Source organism: Thamnophis elegans, chromosome 4 (assembly GCF_009769535.1).
Source record: "Thamnophis elegans isolate rThaEle1 chromosome 4, rThaEle1.pri, whole genome shotgun sequence".
Classification (NCBI taxonomy): Eukaryota; Metazoa; Chordata; class Lepidosauria; order Squamata; family Colubridae; genus Thamnophis; species Thamnophis elegans.
Genome location: NC_045544.1, coordinates 72,747,501 through 72,767,054, shown reverse-complemented (window position 1 = coordinate 72,767,054; position 19,554 = coordinate 72,747,501). Strand labels below are relative to the sequence as shown.

The 19,554-nt window shown below is 37.6% G+C and overlaps 1 protein-coding gene across 2 annotated transcripts in view; it reads left to right on the top strand.

Moving 5' to 3' along the window:
- Positions 1-12,873, top strand: part of MEMO1 (mediator of cell motility 1) — a 30,551-nt gene extending 17,678 nt beyond the window's left edge. The window contains exons 6-10 of one of the 2 annotated variants that reach the window (XR_004255227.1): positions 5,625-5,767; positions 8,468-8,544; positions 10,958-11,062; positions 12,390-12,605; positions 12,705-12,873. Coding sequence is in view for 1 of the 2 variants with exons in the window: in XM_032215842.1 (XP_032071733.1) it covers positions 5,625-5,767; positions 8,468-8,544; positions 10,958-11,062; positions 12,390-12,521 (457 nt within the window). In the remaining variant the exon portion in view is untranslated. Of the gene's footprint in view, positions 1-5,624; positions 5,768-8,467; positions 8,545-10,957; positions 11,063-12,389 lie in introns of both variants that reach the window. The other variant, XM_032215842.1, reaches the window with a different exon arrangement.
- The last annotated feature ends 6,681 nt before the right edge of the window (positions 12,874-19,554 follow it).

Below are 19,554 nucleotides of genomic sequence, written 5' to 3'. Positions count from 1 at the left end.
TGGCCACTGTGATACAGTTCTGTTGTAATAATAATAATAATAATAATAATAATAATAATAATAACTCCGCCGTTGCCGGTCCCAAGCCCGGATGAGAAAGGAGGAAGGTTGGGATCAGGTTGGCATCTGGTCCCGTAAAAAACCCCCCGCCAACCCATACAATATGGTGAAAAAAACGAATAAGAATTCCATACCGCATCGGTCGTCGCGCGGGTTAACAAGGGCCGCGGCGGATGTTGGGGTCCCTGGACATCCGTCGACAAGTGGGCTACAAGTGGACCAGCCAACAAAACGACAAAAATATAGTGCAGATGAAAACCGTGCCATAATGGCCTGTTACTACAACTCAGAGCCAGAAAAAAGAGGATATTTAAAGCGAATGTATGAATTATGGAAACAACAATATCCAGATTCAAATGTTAGTGAACAACGACTAGCAGATCAAAGGCGATTTATTATACGGAATAAAGTGTTTAGTGAAGTTGAACATGAGGAGATTCAGGCAAATTGCAAAACCCAAAAAACAATATCACAAGCGGAAATAACTGATATTCAAGACACAACTAAAGACACTATAGTAGAACTCCCAGAAGAAGCTCTCGGGGAGGAAATAACATCACCACCACTAGAACCAGTTATCATTGAACCAACTGATGAACTAACTCAAAAACAAAAAGAATTGAAGGATAAGATCATGGAGCATTTTCTACTTAATGAGGAAAGGCAACGTTTACCATCACTAAAAACTGTGCCTAAGAAAATTTTGGCCCCTATCATGAAAATGGTTAATGCAGTGTTTTCAACAATTGAACCTGGATCCATCTTGGAAACAAACCAGTTAATGTACAGCGCAGCTGTAATAGTCACTAATGAACTAGGCATTAAAATTAAAGTACCTAGTCACACAACAGAAAAAGCATCAAAGCCAAAGTGGAAAATCCGTCTAGAACAAAAAATCAAAAAATTAAGGGCAGATGCTAGTAACTTAAAGAACATGCATGAGCAACGGCTTAAAAACAACAAAATCATAGATCGGCTAATCAGAAGATATAGATTGGATACAAGAAACATCAATGAAGCTGTAGAGATTGTAAAACAGCAGATAACAGCAACAGCTAGAAAAATTGAAAGATATGAGGCACGAATCATCCAATATAAACAAAATCAGCAATTTCGATCAGACCAACGGCGTTTTTATCAAAGTCTTAATGTGAATGGTGACACCAAAAGTGAAAAACCAGAAAAGCAGGCCACAGTTGAATTCTGGAAAGAATTGTGGGAAAATGCAAAGGACTACAACAAGGAAGCAAAGTGGATACATGACTTTGAGAAAAGCATTGGCAACAAACAAATGCAAATATTAGAAATAACAACTGAGATGATCAAAAATCGAGTTAAAAAGGTAAAGAATTGGACATCACCTGGAAAGGACCAATTACATGGTTTCTGGCTCAAATATCTGACCAGTTTACATGCAATATTAGCCAGGCAACTGAATGAAATTTTACAAAAGGGCCAAATTGATGAATGGTTGACAACTGGAAAAACATACTTGATTCAGAAAGATCCAACTAAAGGAACAACACCTGAAAACTATAGACCAATAACATGCTTACCAACAACCTTCAAATTACTCACAGGCATTATTGCAGATAACATGATGGATTATTTGGAAACAAACAACATCTTGCCAGTAGAGCAAAAAGGCAACAAAAGAAGGAGCAGGGGCACAAAAGATCAGCTTCTAATTGATAAAATGATATTAGAAAATTGTAAGAACAGAAAAACGAACTTGAATATGGTCTGGATTGATTACAAAAAGGCATTTGACTCACTGCCACATAGTTGGATCATAAAATGCTTAGAAACAACTGGCATTAGCAAAAATATTACATCCTTTACTGAAAAGGCAATGAAACAATGGAGAACTGAGTTGGCAATAGGGAATGAGAGCTACGGAATGGTTAATATCAAGCGAGGAATTTTCCAGGGTGATTCACTTTCACCTCTTCTCTTCATCATCGCAATGATCCCACTATCAGTAATCTTAAAAAAAATGAAATTAGGCTACCAAACAGCCAAAAAAGCTGAAAAAATTTCGCATTTACTATATATGGATGATTTGAAACTCTATGGAAAGTCAGAAATAGAAATCCAATCATTGACAAATACAGTCCGAGTATTCAGCACCGATATTTCAATGCAGTTTGGCATGGAAAAATGCGCCACTGTATCCATAAAAAGGGGAAAAATCACTGCATCTGAGGGAATTGAAATGCCCAATGGCCAACTAATTAAATGCAAAGAAAATGAAGCCTACAAATACTTAGGCATTCTGCAGTTGGATAACATCAAGCATGGAGAAGTAAAAACTATTGTCAGGCGAGAGTACACCAACAGAGTTAGGAAAATTTTGAAATCTAAATTGAATGGTGGAAATACAATCAAGGCCATAAATACCTGGGCAATACCAGTTATAAGATACACAGCTGGCATAGTTAACTGGACACAAGCTGATTTGGACCTTTTGGACCGAAAAACCAGGAAACTAATGACAATGCACTACAGTTTACATCCACGTGGTGATACTGATAGACTATATCTGCCCCGAAAATCAGGTGGCAGAGGATTATTACAAGTGAAGCAAACAGTTGAAGAGGAAAAACATGCACTGGCTGATCATTTAAAAGACACTCAAGAACATCTATTAATCGAAGTAAAGAACAAAAATCTACTGAAGGCCCAACAGACAAAACAAGAATACAGAAAAGATGTGATAAAATCAAGAATGGAGAGTTGGCAGAACAAAGCACTGCATGGTCAATTTCTGGAAAAAATAAAAGATAAAGTGGACAGTGAACAAACTTGGTTATGGTTAAAAACAGGTACATTAAAGAAAGAAACAGAGTCACTAATCCTGGCTGCGCAAGAACAAGCTATCCGCACAAATGCCATTAAGGCCAAAATCGAAAAATCCTCTGATGATGCCAAATGCAGACTTTGCAAAGAAGCTGATGAAACTGTTGATCACATACTCAGCTGCTGTAAAAAAATCGCGCAGACTGATTATAAATTGCGGCACAATTCAGTAGCACAAATGATCCATTGGAATTTGTGCAAAAATTATAATATTAAAACAGCAACAAACTGGTGGGAACATCAGCCTGAAAAAGTCACCGAAAATCAGATGGTCAAGATCTTGTGGGATTTCCGTATACAAACCGACAAAATACTGGCGCATAATACACCAGACATCACACTGGTTGAGAAAAATAAGGTCACAATCATAGACATCGCAATACCAGGTGATAGCAGGGTCGCCGAGAAGGAACATGAAAAAATCGCAAGATACCAGGACTTAAAAATCGAAATTCAACGACTATGGCACAAACCAGCAGTGGTAATTCCAGTGGTAATCGGCACACTGGGTGCTATTCCAAAAGCACTGGAATTACATTTAAAACAGTTAAAAATTGACAAAATCACCATCAGTCAAATGCAAAAAGCCGCACTGCTTGGATCTGCACGCATATTACGAAAATACGTTACGACGTCCTAGGCCCCTGGGTGGGGCCCGACTAGTAACCAATGCCAAATCCAGAGAAACAACTGGCCGCTGTGATACAATTGTATAATAATAATAATAATAATAATAATAATAATAATAATAATATTTAAAAGAAAGTCAAGAACTGATAGACTATACCTGCCCCGAAAATCAGGTGGCAGAGGATTATTACAAGTGAAGCAAATAGTTGAAGAAGAAAAACATGCTCTGGCTGATTATTTAAAAGAAAGTCAAGAACATCTATTAATCGAAGTAAAGAACAAAAATCTATTGAAGGTCCAACAGACAAAACAAGAATACAGAAAAGATGTGATAAAATCAAGAATGGAGAGTTGGCAGAAAAAAGCATTGCATGGCCAATTTCTGGAAAAAATAAAAGATAAAGTGGACAGTGAACAAACTTGGTTATTGTTAACAACAGGTACATTAAAGAAAGAAACAGAGTCACTGATCCTGGCTGCGCAAGAACAAGTTATCTGCACAAATGCCATTAAGGCCAAAATCGGAAAAATCCTCTGATGTTGCCAAATGCAGACTTTGCAAAGAAGCTGATGAAACTGTTGATCACATACTCAGCTGCTGTAAAAAAACCGCACAGACTGATTATAAATTGTGGCACAATTCAGTAGCACAAATGATGCATTGGAATTTGTGCAAAAATTATAATATTAAAACAGCAACAAACTGGTGGGAACATCAGCCTGAAAAAGTCACCGAAAATCAGATGGTCAAGATCTTGTGGGATTTTCGCATACAAACGGACAAAATACTGGTGCATAATAGACCAGACATCACACTGGTTGAGAAAAATAATGTTACAATCATAGACATCACAATATCAGGTGATAGCATGGTTGACGAGAAGGAATATGAAAAAATCGCGAAATACCAGGACTTAAAAATCGAAATTCAACGATTATGGCACAAACCAGCAGTGGTGATTTCAGTGGTAATTGGCACACTGGATGCTATTCCAAAAGTCATTTTAGGTAGATGTTACAAAGGAAAAGTGAAAGGCTTGAGCCTGAGGCATCCTACATTGCAGGACTTAGAGCCCGACTTCCCTAACAACCTTGCCTTGACTGAAAATTTAAGGAATGTAAATTACCGTATTTTTCAGAGTATAAGACGCTTCAAGGTTTTGAAGAGGCAAATAAAAAAAAAAGTTTTTGCACTCTGCAAACCTCCCAAAAATGGCCCGTTTTTCCCCAAAACAGGCCCGTTTCCCCCCCCCCCCCAAAAGGCATGTATAGCTTTTAGGGGGTTTGCAAAGTGTTCCTGGAGGGATGGGGTGGGGGGCAAAAAAGAGCAAAAAATAGAGGGCATGGATAGCCTCTAGGAAGCTTATAGTGCTCCTGAGGGTGGGGTGTTTGTTAAAATTGCCCTCCCCAGCTCCCAGGAGCTCTCTAAAAGCTACCTAGAGACTCTCCATGCCCTACACGGCCATTTTGGTGAAGGGGGTGGGGTTTCGGGAGGAAAAAAATGCTGTATTCAGTGTATAAGACGCACCCAGATTTTCAGTCTCTTTTTTGAGGGAAAAAGGTGTGTCCTATATTCCGAAAAATACGGTAATGATGCTACTCATTGATGCCCCCTATTATTTTTCTAATCTCTCCTGCAGGTTGTCTTTTTTTTTCCTGACAGTTTTTGGCATGCTTCCTAACAAACCATAAATTTGCAACCAACAATCCATTTTATTTTTTAACAATATATCTTGAGTCTTTGTATGGTTGAGGTTGGTGCTTTGCTTTGAACAGTTTAACTTACATTGCTTTTTTGTAAATTAAAAGAATTAGTGAACCAAAACCAGGTGTCTCAGGAAGAGAAACATTGCCAGGCACCTTGACATCTGTGACTATCATATGTGGCATCCTGGCAATCATTTACAAGAAATTCAAAATCTAAATGTTTTTTGCCAGGTGTGCCAAACCCTATTCATTGTCAGGAATAGTGAGACTTTTGCAGGGAGCTCATCAGGCTCTACAGAATCATTTGAATATGAAGAAAAAATTAAAATGGCACCAATCAAGTTCTGAATCCTTTTTCTTCTTTTTAGCCATAAGGATGAGTTTACTATTGTTCCTGTATTGGTTGGAGCACTGAGTGAGACAAAAGAACAGGAATTTGGAAAACTCTTCAGCAAATATTTAGCAGATCCTTGTAATCTTTTTGTGGTTTCCTCTGACTTCTGTCATTGGGGTAAGTTAAATTATATATCTGAACATGTTCACAAAAGAACTCGTTTAAAATTAACCTATTTTAAAATAACAAACCTGCTTCAGCAAAACATGGTGTTGCCCATTAACATCCCCCAATTTGTTGCCTTTCTATTGCGATGAATTGTTATCCATCATCTACAGTATACTATATTGGGATTATAACTATAGACATCTAATGCAGCTGACAAGCATCAGGATGGATAGATAGTTTATTCCATTTTGAGTACAAGTAGTCCTCTGGTTATGATGGCTGTTGGGACCAGAATTTCCATCACTAAATGATGCTCTTATAAAGTGCAATTTCATATGATTGCTTTACTTAGTGATGATAATCCTGGTGATCCCAGTTGCTGTCATAACCCTGGGTCTATGCAGGTTGTTGATCAGGAAGAAGTGGGAGTCCCAAGCAAGCAGGCTTGTGGGTGAGTGTACAGGTGCTACAAGGAGAGCACTAAAGAATGCAGGCAAGCAAAAAACTTCCTGCCAGCTTCCTCATTGATTTTGTAGGAAGCCAACAGGAAACTTCAGAAATTGTGATCACATGTAGTCTCAGGGTTCTCCTGGACTCACTGATCCTGCTCAAAACGATGGGTAGCATCTATGGCTGAGAGGGCTTTTGTACACCTTTAGGTTGTGTGCCATCTGTGGCTGTCTCTGGACCAAGAGGCCTTGATCACTGTCACTTATGCCCTTATGATCTCTTGACTGGATTATTGCAATTCCCTATACATGGGGTTGTCATTCAAGACTATTCGGAAGCTTCAGCTGGTACAGAATGTGTCAGCATGGGTAGCAAATGATGCTGGTTATTTGTTATATGAAACACCAGTAATACTGGTGTTTTGGTTGTCAATGTGCTTTTAGGAGAAATTCAAGGTGCCGAATGCCATCTTTAAAGCCCTTCTTGGCTTAGGTCTGGGTTACTTAAGGGACTGTGTCTCCTCAGTTATTTGTGTCCATCTGATCCAATCAAACATGCTTTTGGTCCCATCAGTGAAAGAATGCCAGTTGGTGGGGCCTGGAAGGCATGCTTTTTTTGCTATAAGCCTCCTCATGAAATATTCTCCCTCTGGGGGTGAGGATGCTTCAACCTTGCTGGCCTTTCCTAAAGCCCTAAAGCCCTGGTTCTGGGGGCTTGACTGTGCAGGGACCTACTTCTTAATTGTACTGTATTGCCTGTGTTTAAATGTGTAATAATGGTTTTTATTCTATTCTAATTCTATTTGCTACCCAGAGACACTCACTGAGATAGATGACCATATAAATTGGATGGATAGATAAATGGCTGGGTAGGTGGGTGGGTGGATAAACGGATGGATTACCTTAATCTTTCTTTCTTAAGCAGGAGGTCATACTTCTAAACAATGCATTCTTTCCCTCTTCTCTTATCATTGTTTTTATTTTCAAAAAATAGTTATCAGATTTACACTCAAAAGCATTCTTAAACATTCAGGCTATGCTTCAGGCTGTTGCTCTTCTTTGCAGTAAAGGTGTGCAAACCATCTGGATGGGTGCATCTTAAAATGATCCTCCAGACCTACTGCTCAGAATGTTGAGATTCCCATGTCATTTGAAGGCTTGTTTTACTTGTTTTAAACAAACTCTTACTTCCCGTGCACTGATGATGATACCTAGGGTGGTAATGAAACATCTGCAGAAAAACAACCAAGTTCAGAGAACACCAGGAACATCTTTCCCATCGTAGCATGAGTGTCTGTATATATAGAGAGAAGGTACTTCCACCAGAACTGCCATAAAAGCAAAGAACTTCAACTTCAACACTTCAAGCAGTTGAATTTAAGCAGTAGGAAAGTGCTTTATTTAAGCTTCCCTGGGTGGTTTGTGCAGCTCTACTTCCAGCAGAGTAGCTTCCCATTTGTTTTAATTAAAAGAAGCATTAGCAATTAAAATCAGTGGGCAAGAAGCCTAGCGAAAAATAAAAGAAATGTCAGAAATGTCAAGTCAGAGTAGTGCCTTGCATGCACATTTAACATTCAGGATTTTTTGTCCTTAGAGGTGAGATGCTTGTACAAAAGAAATGGCTTCTGCATGTGCCAAAGTATTATTAGTTGTGCATAGAATAATTCTATCATTGTAGGACTCATAGAACCTTTTCAAAATTTGCATTTTTTGCTTGTGTGTTTCTTCCTCCTAGGTTAATGTTTCAGATCTTTCAATACAGCATGTACTTGGGAATGTGGTTTGGGGGTGTCCTTCTTCAGTTTTTACCAGAGGTATTTTTGGCATGCTTTGGGAAAAAAGGAATTTCTTACAAATGCCAGTGTTCCAGAATAACACAAATTTGTGTATGTATATATAAAATTTGTGTGTGTGTGTGTTTGTATAATAAATGTGTGTGTGTGTGTGTATGTATATATACATACATAATACACGTATGTGTATGTAGATAAATGGATGGATGGACAGACAGATGGATGGACAGACAGACAGAGTATTTATGAATCAGATTTGCTGCAATTATTAAGTGACCATATTATTTTACTTTAAATTGCTTTAAGGCAACTATCTACCTGTGTCAAGTGTTTGGAATGATATCTCCAGGAGAGTCAATTTGTATGGTTTTTTGATACCTGCTACAATGTAATTCTGTTTGACTTGCCATAAACATGTATATAGCTATTCCTTTGGTCTTTAATTTCATATGGCTTTTTCTCTTAAGGTCAGAGGTTCAGATACAGTTACTATGATGAGTCTCAAGGAGAGATTTATAGATCAATTGAACACTTAGATAAAATGGTAAGTGTAAATATCTTTTGCACATTTTTTGTCTTGAATCTGATCAAAGCATTACCCATTATATCTTTTATATACTTTGCATGAACCAATTCATACTATAGCTTTTGTTTGTTTGTTTAGGGCTTATTGCATTGTGTGCACATATCCACTGAGGTTTTTCAGTTGTGGTTATTTATTGTATTAACCCAGAAAGCCTCATTTTATTACAAGTGTTTTTATGCTGTTTTAAGCAAACAAGTCTGAGCAAAGCAAAAAACAAACAAACAACAACCTAGTGGGGGTGGTGGTAATCCCCCAAATATACATTTTGGAAAACAATTTGAGTCTCAATACTATCATTAGAACAATAAGGAGTGCCCACATACATCCCAGGAACATTCTTCATTGATTCCTCAGTTCCTGAATGCCCACTTAAACAGTCAGGTTTAAATGAGCTTTCTCGGCATTAACAACAAGAATGCTATCTTTTTGATGCCAATTTGCCAACCAATAAAGCCAGAAAGCAAATAGAGCAGTTTGTTGCTTAACTAATCCTTTGTGTATGTGATTTAACCATCCAGTTAGGAATAGGCAAGTAATAGTCATTTATTGACAATATAAGAAGATTTGCTGAAACTGGGAATGACAAAAATGTAGTTTTAGGAAAGATTAACATGACCACACAGTGAAGATCTAATTGGACATGAATTACAAAAGCAGTTGGGGACTGAAGATGGATACTAGGGAATATAAATACATACCAGAGTGTAGATGATTTTAGCATAAAAATATTTGAATTAAAATAAATAGCACTAATACTTAGTGTGATAGGCAGTATAACATTCGATTACATAAGTGTATCTGTATGTGTATGTGTGTATAAGTATTATACCACCTTCTATCTCTTAGATGAACATTTCATAGGTATTTTCCTTACCAGATTCCTCAGTGTCTTCAACAGTGATGGAGCTTCTAACATTCTGCCTTCACTGGAAAAGTTCTTAAAAATTTAGGGAGATATTCAGAGATTGAAAATAGCCCATGTTGAACTGTGTAGCAAAGTAAAACATCAGCAGTTAATCATAGGAAATATGTATAATACTTTGTATTACATCATAAATGGATGCATTATCACATGTATGTCATAAATGTGTTATAAAATTTGCCAAATTTCAATTCCATGGGAGTCATGGTTCAGAGAGAGAGGGGAGGGGGAGGGAGGGAGAGAGAGCATCTATGCAAACCCCTCATTTTGCTAGGGTTGGACTGCAGTTTATTCATCCCCATATAGGCATTAAAATGGAGCCTCCCCAGTATCCTTTGGCTGGCTGGGGTGGAGATATACAAGTTGAATGTTACTATATATTGATGATATCTCATCTCGTGCCATCAAATAACCTCACTAGTGGTTTTATATACGTGTTAAACAATAGTGGCGAAAGAAATGAGCCGTGAGGAAACCGCTCCAGAAGAATACCATAGTTGATGGCATTGAAGGTAGCTGAGAAATCAAGGAGAGGAAGGAAGGAGGAACTATTTCCATCCCAGTCCTTCCAGTGGTTATCCACAGGTGGGACAAATGTCATTTTAGTCCTATACCTGACCTGAAACCTTTCTGATTCTTGCCATTGAGGCTGCCAGAAGAAGTGTGCTCTTGCCTTTCTGTCCTTCTGGGCACTGATAAAGTAGATTTTCAGTGTAGTTCAGCAGCGCCTGAAGATTTCAGCACCTATGCTTTACCTATAAAATATTGTTTTATTACTATGATTATTTGTCATTGAAACACTTGGATGAAATCAGGGGAAATTGTCATAGAGGTGTTCTTGTCCTAAGCCTTTCATTTATCATTGGATGCAGACTCTGATGTTGAAAATAAAATATAGAAGAACATAATTAATAGAACCTGTAAGAGAAAAAAATAATTGCTGCTTTTGTTGATGAATCACAAACACTCAAAATACCCAATTTCACTCTTACTACTAGTTTTTAATAGTAAAATGAATATAATCTATAAATGCTTTTTCTTCAGATATAAACTATTGGGGTCCTTGTCCTCTGGGCTTGGTGTTTTCTTGCAGACATTTCATTGCCAATCTAGATAACATCATCAATACTAGTAAGGAGTAGGGTTTGTTCTCATTTTATATATAGTACTAGTGGCTCATCTTGTCAGCATTGGTGAGAGTGATCAACAGCCCAATCAAGGAACCACCAACACCTCTTATGTTAGAAAACAACCAAGCTCAGAGAGCTTCAAGGACCCCACACTTCAAGCCGGAACTAAGTAAGTTATGCAAGTTATTATATTCATAGTATACCATGATTTAGTTCTTAATCTGTCAATTTTTAATCTGTCAGTTTTTCTTTTTGTTAAATAATATATTTTATATTTGAGGCATTTAAAAATTAATGATAACTTTCTAATTCTCCTCAGGGTATGAACATTATAGAACAGCTTGACCCTGTGTCCTTTAGCAATTACTTGAAGAAATACCATAATACAATATGTGGAAGACATCCTATTGGTGTTTTATTAAATGTAAGTATTGTTGTTAAATGAAATAGTGAGTATACGTTTTCAAGTTATAAATATATGAAAACTCTTCATGCCCTCAAGACTATCATTTTCTCATTGATTTTGCCTAATTGATAAGGTTTGGCAGGGTTGGCATACTCCAGATCCATCAAGAAAGCCCTGCTATTGTGCAGAACAGTAGATACCCACTTTCTCCGTGGCTGTCCCTGGTCTTTGGAATTATATTTCTTCTGAACTCCATGTGACTCTGATTGGATTTTTTTCAACAGGATAGGGTGATTTGTAATCTCATTGATATAGAGCTTGTACTGTTGTTTGTCCATTGTGGATAGTTATATTGGCCCTATTGACTTATTGGTGGCCATTTTAAATAATTACTCTTTTTTTATCCCACCTTGAGATGCTTCAGTGATTGAGACAGCTAACAAATTGATTAAATAATAAAATTTGTTGAGGAAGGAGAATCTGCAAGATAGAACTGATAGAGACTCTGATTTTTTAAAATGTCCCTTTCATTAGTGTAAAAGTCCTACCAACACTTTTTTCGGTTGTAATTTCATCTAACTGTGGGAAGAGCATATCCCTTGGGGTACTTGCAAGAAAAAGTTGATAGAGCCAATAGAATTGCATCCTTCCTATTTGCCAGTGCATGGAGGAGTTTGGTAATTTTACCATGACAAGTTGATTATTCATCCAAAAATAATCAAACTCCCTGTGAAAAAGTGATGAAGCTTTTCCTTTGCCACCTCTATATATATTCTTGGATGGGTGGTGGATGGTATGTGTGCATGCTGAATTTTCTGCTTACATCAAACAAAATACAGGCATTCAGAAAAAAGCCCTTTGTGTTAAGTTCCTCAGAACTCGGGAAGATTCACAATTAGTAGAACCATGAGGCTATGTTTCTCACTATATGAGTCAGGAGTAAACAACATGGTGAATTCACAAAATACATCCTTTGTTCTTCCACTTGGCTTTTAAAAAATATTGCTTTAATAAAAATAATTACAGCAGAAGATGGCATGTTGCAAAGTGAGCATAATCTTTATTAGCATGATTGCCTTTGGGCCCCATTAAGGTCCAATTGAGATTAAAAAGCACTCTGAGAGTTAATTTGCCTTCTGAAAATCAGTAGTGTTTTTAACGTGTTCCAAAGTAAATTTGTGCACCATCTGCCTCAGTTTTCCATATGAATGATTATTTCAATAACCATGAGAAAAGTTGTTCAAAGTTCTTGATTTGAAAAAAAAAAAGTATTCCTTATTGTGTAAGAAATGTCACCAATGATCTGAATAGTCATTTTATAAAACATTATTTTTATTCCATCTAGGCTATCACAGAGCTCCAGAAGAATGGAATGAACATGAGCTTTTCATTTTTGAATTATGCTCAGTCAAGCCAGTGTCGAAACTGGCAAGATAGCTCAGTGAGTTATGCAGCAGGAGCATTAATGGTCCACTGAACCTCTGACTACTCAGGGATGACACCTGCACACTCAATGGGGTCCCAGCCTTGCCCTTGCAAAGATGCAGTTCCTGATCTTTGGGTATACTGAAACCTCAAACTAATAGAACTCTTCTTTTTTTTCTAGTAGGTGTAGTCCTTCCTTAGTTACAACTCATTTTAAAAATGCTTTCTTGTTTAGGACAAGGGAGGAAGGCTGGTGTCAAAATGTTGTGACTTCTAAAAACCAGTGGCTATAAAGGTATGGTGACAGACGGTCCTTGCAAAATACAACATGTAAAGCATTTACCACATCCCAGATTTGCACTCTGCAGACCTGTGCACATACTCTGCTTTCAGAATAGTTTTGCAAGTTTAAACAGAAAAGGATGGAAGCTTTTTAATTAAAAAAATGCATTTATAAAAGATCCTGTATTAGAATATAATAAAACTCCAGTATAGTCAATTACTACCCGTGTTGTACAACAAATATATTCTATTTTAGTTGCTAATAAAGGGCTGCACAACCAAAATGGCTACATGTGTTATTGTATTGTTTGCATTAAGCTAAACAAAATTGACTGTCTCTTCATGAAGAACAACTTGGTGCTCTCCCAATATTTTTGGCTTTCACTGGCCTTGTGGCCGAAACTAATAGGAGTTTAAGTCCAAAGTACTCATGGAACTCTCATTAGAGAGCATACATAGACTGAATCATGCATGGATTGACAATATTCTACACCCCCCCCCTCCCAGTTGATTCATATTACTGCAACCTTCTAAGTTTGCTGTGGCTTTTGCAGATTTTAAAGCATAAAACTAAGCTCTCTGTCTTAATTTAGAGAACCCACTCTTCACTTCTTCCAAAGTTCCTAACTTACAGTTTGTTTCTAGCGACAGGATAAAAAAGTTGTATGAAAAGGAGAAACTGCCTTTAGAAGAGCTAAGTAAATGACACTCACATAATTTGCACAAACAGGGTGGAGTGCTTATTGGAGCTATCCTTGATGCTCGTTGGGGAGAATTGTAGCCTGATCTGTTACAGCTGATGGAAAGACTTGCTTGGCAACAAATAAGTGGACTGTGTTATAAGTAGTTCTCAAAAAGTTTTTTTCAAAATAATAAACATGTTCTGAAGTTGTGAGTAGACAAATAAAAACAAATATATCTAGATGTTAGTAGTTTGCATTGTCAAACTGGTACTTGTCAGTGTTTTATCTCAAACGTAAGATTATATTTTTAAAATCTCAGTGGTGCGAAGTCTAAACTCTGGTAACATGGTTCCATTTTTACTGCTTTGAGTTGTCAGAGTCTGATTAATTGCTGAATTAAACCTTTTGGGGAAATTTCCATTTTCTCTAGACTGCAATGATTGCTGAATTCAGGTGGAACTGTGATTTACGCTGTAACTTCTGCAGATCTTTTTTATTGCATTTATGATTGGAATAATGTTAGTCCATATAGAAATATTTAATATTTCTATATCAAGTGGTGCTTTATATAATCTTGAAATAGTTGGAAGCATCTTGCTCATAATATTGCCATTCACTGTTAAACAAAACAAACATACCTACAGCTTGGAGGCTGGGGCAGCCCTAAAACATCCAAACCCTTGAAATCATTTATGCCTTTTGCCTTCTGACATTTGTTTAATAAAAATTAATCAGAAGCTAGTAAATTGCAAAACACCATCTTCAATCCTAAACAGTATTCCCAGCAATATCTTTGCACCTCCAAGAGATGTTCTTTAAAAATGAAGCAGAAGGTGATTACAGGTAGTCCTTGATTTACAACAGTTCATTTAGTGACCGTTCAAAGTGACAATAGTGTTGAAAAAATGAACTTATGACCATTTTTCACACAACATTGCAGCATCCCTATAGTCAAGTGATCAAAATTCAGTTGCTTGGCAACTGGTTCCTATTTATGACCATTGCTGTCTCCCAGAGTCATGTGATCTCCTTTTGCGACTTTCCGACAAGCAAAGTAAATGGGGAAATCAGATTCAATTAACAACATTATTACTAAATTAACAGCTGCAGTGGTTCTCTTAACAACTGTGGCAAGAAAGGTCATAGAATGGGGCAAAACTCACTTAACAAATGTTTCACCTAGCAATATAAATTTTAGTCTCAGTTCTGGCTGTAAGTCGACTGCCCTGAATTTTGTATGCTTCTGGTGTATGGGTATTTTGTTCCACCATGACATTCATTTTGTGACGCTACCAATGAAAGTTCCAGGTGTGCCCCTAATTCCAAGTATTGAGTATCAGTAGTTTGGGTTTCTTTTTATAGTAATTGTAATAAATTTATAATTACAACAGTAAAAACTAATGCAAACAAAAATATAGAAGAATAAAAAGAGTGGAAGCTGCAGAAAAGAAAGGTAGAAACTAGAAAAAATGTATAAAGAAGTCACTTCCCATGTTCACAATAAGTGTAAACAGTTTTAGTTATTTACCACTTACTTTTAAGGATTAGGATTAACAAATATCTTCATCCCAGGTCCTATCTCTTATTCATAAACAAATCCATAAAGCCTTGTCATTTCAGAATTGGTGTCAACAAAAGTTCATTGAATGTTACCAGAAATAACAATATCTATTTTAACCTTGATCAAATAAACAAATAAGATTTTAACAATCTTAATTTTTAGTTCATTCAAATAGTGTAGAACTTGGGGTTTTTTTTTCCCTTTGTCCCTTCTCACAAGATTCCTCAATGCTTTAACAAGCTCTTTTGTAAATCCAATATAAGAAAATTAGTCACTCTTTTGCTTTAGTATTTGTATATTCCTTTTATTATTGCATCATCTGATTTCATTTGTATGTCCATTGCAACATCTTTCCCATGTCATTCCTGTCGCCTGTCATTTGTAAATCCACTTGTAAATTAGTTTTCTGAAGATTAGTTACCGGTTTCTAACAGTATTAGGGAAGTGTTATGCTTTTACTTATTGCGTACAATAGGGGGAGTTGTTACCTTTGTGCTGGAAAAGAATGAGCAAGCTAATAACAGCTGACTATTTTTTAAGAACAAGTACTTTGTCCCCCTTTTCCCTTCTGAAAGTATTGCTTGTTTTGTGAGTTTGTGTGGGAGAGAGGAAGTGAATTGTAAAGTTACTTCCATTCCAAAGAGAACTAAAGAAGGACATGTTGATTCTTCCTGCTCCTAGTTCATCAACTACTGCTATAAATGTGTGTCTTCAGCATTGACTTTAGGTTGTGTTAACTGACACTTTTGCTTAGGCATTCATTGTTCTTCTAAAAGATAGGGTATTCAGACAACCATTAGGTCAGACATTAGAATTTTTACCTCCTTCCCTATGTTCCCTATCCTTTTTTGGATAAGCTTTAAGCACCCACAAAAAAGAAGGGGCTAAAAATGCCCCTTCTTCTTCCACATTGAATTCCACTATTCATATTCCTCTTCCCCCAAAAGTATCCCCCAACTTTCAGGGAAGATAATGTATTCGCTTCCTGTTTCAGGAGAGAAATGATTTCTTTCCACTTTTAAAGAGAAACTATAGGCTGCTACTTATTTTGTTCTTTCTTCCTATCCTGTCCTCCCAGTTTGGCTCAGTGTTTAGCCAAATCATGAATTAAATGATATTTTAAAAGTTTCTGGTTTATGCAACCCTTTTGTCTCTTTATTTTCATGGTTGATTTAAGGGACTAATGCCATATTTGGGCTTCTGCAGATTATTTGTTCTGCAGATTATTTGTTTAGATGTACTTGGAAAGTTTTCTGACTATTGTTAGTAAGCAAATATCCGCATTCCCAGAGGATCCTTTGTTTCATAGCCCAAGCAAAAGCCATTGAGTATCCAGACAATTAATTCTTTAAGCAATCTTTCTCAAGCTTGGCAACTTTAAGATGTGTGGGGTTGCAGTCCACCTATCTTAAAATTGCCATGGTTGAGAAATACTGTTTTAATGTATACTACCTCATCTTTCCTAATGCAACCCTTTTAATTGTTTACATTGAACACTGTTTTCTTAATTTTAGTTTCAGATTAGAATCTCTTCTAACTATAGCATTTCCGTATCCTTCCAGTATCCTTTCTACCTATCCTTAACCATTTACTTTCTTATTCTCCCTTATAGGAAGAGAGAATTAAAACATTAGGAATTGAGGCAGTATTCAAATAAATTCAATTTCAGCTCAAATAAAACACATCTGATCCTTTCTGCTGAAATAAATTTCTTGGCAACAGCCTACTGCAGGGGTGTCAAAAGCTGGATGCTTCATGCATTAGCCATGCCCAGCCCTGGTTTAATGAAAAGGGAAAGTTGCGATACGTTACATGACGATGTGATGATGCGAGTTTGACACCTCTGGCCTATTGTATGCAAGATTTTTAAGTTTACAACAGACAGATAACATCCAGAAGTGTGATTCGGACTGTAGATTGTTGTCTCTGTATGCTAGAAGGACATAGTGATCAGCAAATAGGATTACTTGAATGACTGAATGGAGGCACTTCATCCATATGATCAAGTGGCAAAAATCAAAGAGAGAGCCTTCCAATCAGTACTTGATGTACACCTCGCCCAGGCAGACCCCAGACAACATGCAAAGAAAGAACAGGTTGAACTGGATTGGAGCTGTCACATAACCATATTTCACTCCATGGAAATAGCACATATTGCTGATTTATCACCATTGCAAAATAGTTAGTTGCATATTTTGGATTTCAGGAAGATAGGTTTAAATCAATTTTGACTGAACTGATACATTGTGATAAATTTCAAATCAAGATAAACAGCAGGCCTTGATTTGAAATCCTAAAAAAATAACTGTGATGGGGGGGGGGGGGGGGAGAGACTCTAGAAAATGAGATCCAGACAGCAAAGATACAAAGAATATCCATAAGAAGGAAAAATGAATATGTCTTTAATATGAAGAGCCAAGGTGGTGCAGTGGTTAGAGTGCAGTACTGCAGCCACTTCAGCTGACTGCTAAGCTGCAGTTCGGCGGTTCAAATCTCACCGGCTCTAGGTTGACTCAGCCTTCTATCCTTCCGAGGTGGGTAAAATGAGGACCCAGACTGTGGAGGCAAGATGCTGACTCTATAAACCACTTAGAGAGGGCTGAAAGCCCTATGAAGCGGTATATAAGTCTAACTGCTATTGCTATTGCTAATATGACTGTAGGGATCCCTGACTGTAGGGATCCCTGACAAGCTAAGAAGCAACGAGCTGTGTATGAAATAGAAATAGGAAACTATACAGACTGATACTTTGTGTAAGCAGAGACACAGAAAACTTAAAGCTTGGAATGATTTGAGAAATAAGGAATGCAAAATATATGTATTCCTAATGTATTGGGAAGGGTAAAGGTAAAAGGTTCCCCTCACACATATGTGCTAGTCATTCCCGATTCTATGGGGCGGTGCTCATCTCTGTTTCAAAGCCGAAGAGACAGCACTGTCAGAAGATCTCTCCGTGGTCATGTGGCCGGCATGACTAAACACTGAAGGCGCACGGAACGCTGTTACATTCCCACCATTTTTACATGCTTTCGAACTGCTAGGTTGACAGAAGCTGGGACAAGTAACTGGAACTCGCTCCATTACGCAGCACTAGGGATTCAAATCGCTGAACTGCTGAACTTTCTGATTGACAAGCTCAGTGTCTTAGCCATTGAGCCATTGTGTTCTTTTTGGGACGGGTATATCCATTCAAAGAATCAAGGAGTTTGTTGGTCTGTTACACAGGAAAAGTGGAAAAGTAGTAAAGGCAATAGGGAGGAGAAAGAACTAATTTCTTTATATTTGTCTTTTGTCACAATAAGGAGAAAGCGAGCGAATATGAATGAGAAAAAGGTAAAGAACATAACTCCGTTCCAATAAAGGGATGGCATGTTAATTCACCCCACTATGTTAAATACGTTCAAGACAAATTACATCTCAAAAAGAGCTGATGAAATTGATTTGTTAACTGCTGACTAATTTTCAAAACGTCTTGCAAACTGGAAAAGGGTCAGAAGTCTGAGACATTTAGTATTCCGTACTCAACAAGTATTAGAACAGTGTTTCTCAACCTTGGCGACTTTAAGTCCTGTGGACTTCAACTCCCAGAATTCCCCAGCCAGCTGTGATTCTGGGAGTTGAAGTCCACAGGACTTAAAGTCACCAAGGTTGAGAAACACTATTAGAAGTACTATGTCTGAGAACACTTAATAAAGAATGCTAGTCTTGCCAGGAGCCAGCATGAATTTGTCAAGAATAAATCCTATCAAACTAATCTCTCTTTTGATTACATTTTGATAGATCAAGCGACTGCGGGGGATGAAATATACCTTGATTTCAATAGAAAGTTAAATAATACCCCTCATATCCTTGCAGACAAGATGGACAAATGTCACCAATAAATAATATAGTCTGTGGGGTTTACAACTGGTTGGACAATTGCACTAATAGGTAAAGTTTCCCCTCGCACATATGTGCTAGTCGTTCCCGACTCTAGGGGACGGTGCTCATTTCCATTTCAAAGCTGAAGAGCCAGTGCTGTCCAAAGATGTCTCCATGGTCATGTGGCTGGCATGACTAAATCCCGAAGGCACACGGAACACTGTTACCTTCCACCAAAGTGGTTCCTATTTTTCTACTTGCATTTTTATATGCTTTTGAACTGCTAGGTTGGCAGAAGCTGGGACAAGTAACGGGACCTCACTCCATTACACGGCGCTAGGGATTGGAACCGCCAAATTTCTGATCAACAAGCTCAGCATCTTATCCACTGAGCCACCGTCCCCCCTATTGCACCTAATAGATGCTCATAAATTATTTTGTGTGGTCCTGGAAAAAAGAATCAAGTCAGGCCTCCCAGGGCTCCATCCTCCTGATTTAAGTAAATATTGACTAGACTCTCAGGATGGTTAAATAGCACAGAGAATGGAATAGAAGGGATCTTACTACATGTTTAAGTGAAATCAAATGAGGGGCAAGGGAAACTTGCAACTGGATAGGAAAATCAAATACACTCAAGAGTCTTGGGTTGGCTGCAGGGTGTGGCAGAAAGATCTAAGAGACCTAAGACATCACCAGCT